This window comes from Lupinus angustifolius, chromosome LG05 (genome assembly GCF_001865875.1).
Source record: "Lupinus angustifolius cultivar Tanjil chromosome LG05, LupAngTanjil_v1.0, whole genome shotgun sequence".
NCBI classification, from domain to species: Eukaryota; Viridiplantae; Streptophyta; class Magnoliopsida; order Fabales; family Fabaceae; genus Lupinus; species Lupinus angustifolius.
In genome coordinates this window covers 24,724,886-24,730,132 of record NC_032013.1, presented here as the reverse complement: position 1 = coordinate 24,730,132, position 5,247 = coordinate 24,724,886, and the positions used below count along the sequence as shown (strand labels likewise).

Genomic DNA, 5,247 nt, shown 5'->3' with positions numbered 1-5,247 from the left:
TCCTTATAATGATATTGACATGACATTAAAATAGTTTGACCATGCCTAGTTACCTAAAAATTTGTTTGAAAAATAGTTAATAGTGTACATGGTTTTGCATTGGCAATGAATCAAAACTAAACTACTAAGTTGTACTCAAATTTTACAAGTGGGATAGTTAACAAGCATCAAATGAAGTCAATTGCAAAAATGTTTTGAGTTTTGAATATGAGATCATGACACATCAGTGATTACTAGTTAATTAGTATGATAATACTAATGACATGACATGGATGTAGAATATTAAAGTCAATTGCTACTAGTAGTGCCATAAGACTTTCATATTTAAGAATTAAGGGTATGGGTATAGTTTAGTCAACTCAATTTGGCACGTAGTCCTATTCCTACCAATGAAATGATATTCAAGATCAGGAAGTCATAAAGTGTTCTGATGGTGAAAAGGGTGGTCGTAAGGAATGGAGTGCAGGAGATTGTGGGTTCGAGTTTCACCATCAACAAAAAAAAGGAGTTATAAGATGGTTAGATGGTAGGATATAGAAGGTTGAGGGCGGAGTCTCACCTACAACAAAATACTAACAATTGCTGATCAAAAAAATAAAAATAAATAAATAATATTCAACCTCAAGAAATAAGCACACAACCTTAGATTTCTTAATTTTTGGCTTTTTTTGTACTTTTACAACAAAAAAGGGTGAGATAAGACCTTTGATTCATTGTATGAATATCCCATAGAACAATGATGGTTCAATTTTAAAATTGTTCATAACACTAACCGTATGAATTCAATGGAAATCATGCATAATTTAATATTATACAATATTGTTTACGGCTCCAAAAACACAATTCAATTTCTAAGAAGGGAAAATGACAATAAGGTTTTTAATTCCGTCTATGACAATTGTATTTTTTTATTACAGTTGTGTTGTCCTTGCATCAAAAACTCCTCAAGCAATTTAATTTTGAATTTCTAAGGTGTAGTTTAAAAATTGAAAAAATGATTTAAATTAGTTACACTTTAATTCCATGGCATTTTAGTTTCTCAATTCCAAATGGGTTGAATTTCCAAAAAATACAATCCAAATATCCAACTATTGTTTTTTATTTCTCTTACAAAAATCAATCACCTAACTCAATTGCAAAAGAAAATTCTTATACAAGAGAAGAACAAGTCTTCTCAAAGAAATGCATAAGAAACTAAAAGCATGATTACATGTTACATGATGTGTCCCTTAATATTAATATCAATTATTATTGCATGCAATTGCACTTCATTTTCAACAATCTATAATTCCTTATTCAATTAATTTGCTTTGTCATTATGTACAAAAGTCAATTTCCTAGAGTCTAGGAAATCCTTATTCTTGGTCTCTTTGGTTAAAATGTAAGAAATAAAAGTATCAAAACTTGTGTCCATCTAACGCTTGGGATTCTCTTCATTAATGAGTTTTGGTGACGGTCTTATAGAGCAATTGAAGGGAAGACTATGTAATGAAGTCACTGATACCCTACTCTTCATTTCATTCACCAACACCCTATGTAATACGCTCTTGTATTTTCCATTGCTAAATATCTGATTAACCCATCAAATTAAAAAGAAAAATTACAAGAACATTCAACACACAAAAAAAATACAAGCTTATAAAGTCAACTAGAGCTTATGAAACATTTTTGAGATATATAATATTCATACATGCAACTTTGTATTGTTTTAGAAATTAACCATTTTGGCACATTAATATTGGTGGGTCATAGTGATTGGAGATTAATTCAATACCAATGTCGGAAAAAGACTTTGACTATGGAAAGCACCGTTTTGAGAGGGAAATATTGTTGATAATAGACTAAAGTACAAATAGAGTTGACTTCATATAAATCTTTTTTTTTCTTTCTATTTTGTGTTTGACTAGTAATCCATGCATCTTTGTTTGTGAGACTAAACATGGAACAGCGATGATGGATAGATGATTTTCTACCCTAAGTGTTTACCCCATATTATTTCGAACCACAACCTTAGATAATTAGGAATGCAATTCACTTTTTTTCATTATGATCACTAACCAATGTGTTTAATTAAAAGTTCGATTTTTTGGAGCAATATTTGTTAGGATGTGCAACTATACACTTTGAAAGAAATTATTTTCTTTCCATATAAAGTGAGATGCTATCATTGACAGTACAAAAAATTAAAAGAAAAATCTCAACTAATGATTATGACTATAGAAAGTTACCTAAATAATGTTGAGTTTCATATATATATATTAAACTTTTGGGTAGTGATGATTATATGATTTAATACATTCAAGTACATATCTTTTATAAAATTGTCTTTTATCTATCAAATTTTTTTATATGACCTAATATAAGAAATAATTATCCAAAAAAAACCAAGTTATTAAAATAATTACCTCCAAGTGATCACCAACATTGACAATGAAAGCATTAGGAATAGGTTGAATAGTAACCCATTTTCCTTGGAATTGAATTTGCAAGCCCTCAACCTCATCTTGTAAGAGAAGTGTGAGGAACCCATAATCAGAATGAGGCGGCATTCCAAGGGTTAGGTTTGGTTCAGGACATGGTGGGTAGAAATTTGCCACCATCATATGGCTACAATTCTCAAAGTCTTTAAGAATATTGTCTTTTCCTTCTGTCTCTTCTTCTTTGTTGGATTCCTTAATTCCTAGGCTCTCTAAAATAGCTTCCATTATAGTAAGGAATAAGTGTTTGGTTTCTTCTGCGTAGGTAGCCGCCACTTCCCTTTTTTATAACAAAAAATGAAAACATGCACTCACTTCATACATTGCAATTAGTAAATGGTAAAAAGTTATACTTTATGTATATATTATAGTAATTGAAAATTTGATAAAGGTCACATGGTAGTAGACTATATTTTAGAAGTATAATGAAAAATAGTAATTGTATATTTAACTCTTTATATCAATATTTTGATAAAAAATGAATCATTCTTATTAAACAATTTGAAAACGGGTCACATAACTAATATGGTTTACTTGAAAAAACGACTAGTATGACAATTTTTTGCCGGCAGAGTATATAAAATTTGATGTTTTGCCTGGCCTGTTTGTCTGCAAAGCCCGCAGACATTTGTAATGGACAATGCAGGCGGCCCGCATCATAATGTAAGTAAAAAGAAGTAAAAATCCAATAAATTATTTAGTTTCTTTTTATTTTATTATATTAATTTTTTATTTTTAAATTATTCATCAATGTTCGTGGGCTGCCAGCATGTCGGTTAGCTCGTTTTAAAACGGACAGAGTATGTCTTTTTGTCCATTAAGTCAACGTGGACATGCCTGCACCTGCTTAAAAAAATTTGTAGGCATTTATGGGCACGGGTAAAACGGGTTAGACGACCCGTTTTATCATCTCGAGTTTTGACCAATATAATTACATACCAATATATTGTTATACTGAATCGATACGTGGACCAATATTCCGATTGAACAGTATGTATGGTCTGGTTTTCACAATAATGATATGGGAGGGAATTAATTAATTAGTTTGACTAATAAAATAATTAAAATTAATTCTATATTGTACCTAATGACTTGAATTAGTACTCACCTAAAGTCAACAGGAGAAGAAGGCCAAAGGGGAATGAAATCAGACAAAGGGTGAGACAGTAATTTCAAGAAGTCTCTCCAACAGAACACAGTGTCTTTGGTTTGGCTGAAACTTGTCCCATATCGAACAGGTGCACGCATATCAGTTGTCATATACTTAGCCCTTTCCTCCAAAGGAAGATCAAAGAACCTCTCATTTACATCTAACATGCTTCTTACAACTTCATCTGCTATGCTATGATTCACAACCTGCACCAATATACAATACATCAAACTTCAATGTTCTTTATATATATAGTTAATGCATTAAGAGATATTATATTTAAAAGTGTAATGATTGTGTTGATTTAGGTGAAATTTATTGTGTGGTTTTTTATAAATGTATAATTTTTCTATATATACAATAATCAACACATTAATCTTATTAATTAGTTGGGGTTGACCATATGGATTGAAAGATGTCATGCATAATGTTTAATCGTAAATTATGTTTATTGACAAAACATTTCTTCTCAACGTCTTCCTTAATCATTTCACCTATAATTTTTCTTGACTTCCTTCTTCATCTAGGAATCACATTAACATTCATTTAATTTATTCTCCTTATAGAAGCTTCTCATATTCTTCTCTATACATGTTTAGACTACCTAATACAAATTCTGCCATGTTTTCCACACTATATGAACTACTTCAACTTTTGTGGTAGTACATTTATTTCTAGTCATATGTTATTTAATAATTAATTAGGAGTGAATTAAATATAAGCAACAAACTCTTCACGGAATTAGTACTATTTTTCCAATAACTGTTTTACTTTTGTTGAAATTAATGTTGCATGAGACTCCTATTATATTTTATTGGCATCTTATCAAGAAATTGGAGAGGGTCTAACGGTTTTGAACGAAGGATGAAGATCACATGTCTTCAACGATATCTCGTTCTTTATCTCAAGCGAATTATATATTGACATGTAGATAAAACTTAAACCTTTGTAGATAGAGGTTGACCCTCCAATATTTATCATAAGATTCATATATAAATAGATAAATAAGTATAGCTTATGACCTAATTTCCTACCTGGAAAAATCCATACTTTTCACAAGCATTGGCTAAAGATTGAAGGACATGTGACCTATTTGGACCAATCAAATCAGCAAAATCAATGATGGGTAGCTGAAAGTTTTGCATGGCAACATTTGGTTCCTCCTTATTTGTTGAAGATCGTTCAGAAGGAGGAAATATGTACTTCTTAGGAACCCTTTGAAGAACTTCACCATTCTCATAAAGCTGCTTCACCCCTTTCTGATATTGGATTTCTGGTGCTGTATCATCTTTTATTGTCATTGCAGAAGGCATGATATGCTGCACATAACATGATTAAAAGAAAAAGCATGTAATAATAAATAAGAAAAACTTTTAAATGCTTAATTTTATATAATTTATACTAGTTATAAATGCACGTGTATAAATATACATATATCTTGTGTTTATGATATAAATGCATGTGCTTCTTTCATGGGAAAATTTAGAAAGATGAGGTTATTAGGTAGAGTTGTTACTAATTACCTTAGTTGAGAAATATATAGATAGTACAAGTTTAGAAGGTGATGAGGAACTGAAAACCCAAAGCTTCAATGGATGTTATATTGATTTTGATGTGTAT

At 30.5% G+C, this 5,247-nt stretch overlaps 1 protein-coding gene across 1 annotated transcript; it reads right to left on the bottom strand.

Moving 5' to 3' along the window:
• LOC109348354 (protein DMR6-LIKE OXYGENASE 2-like) lies at window positions 1,095-5,247 on the bottom strand. Its single transcript, XM_019588753.1, has 5 exons — window positions 5,151-5,247; window positions 4,662-4,946; window positions 3,586-3,833; window positions 2,406-2,757; window positions 1,095-1,570 (listed from the first exon to the last, which is right to left on the bottom strand). Exons 2-5 carry the CDS (start codon window positions 4,938-4,940, stop codon window positions 1,415-1,417), a joined length of 1,035 nt encoding a protein of 344 aa, XP_019444298.1. The 5' UTR covers window positions 4,941-4,946; window positions 5,151-5,247; the 3' UTR covers window positions 1,095-1,414.

Coding starts and splice junctions, on each gene's coding strand:
- LOC109348354 (XM_019588753.1), bottom strand. CDS start 4,940: ATGCCTTCTGCAATGACAATAAAAGATGATACAGCACCAGAAATCCAA. Junction 3,834..4,661: donor AAAAGTATGGATTTTTCCAG/GTAGGAAATTAG, acceptor ATATTGGTGCAG/GTTGTGAATCATAGCATAGC. Junction 2,758..3,585: donor TCTTCTCCTGTTGACTTTAG/GTGAGTACTAAT, acceptor GTTATAAAAAAG/GGAAGTGGCGGCTACCTACG.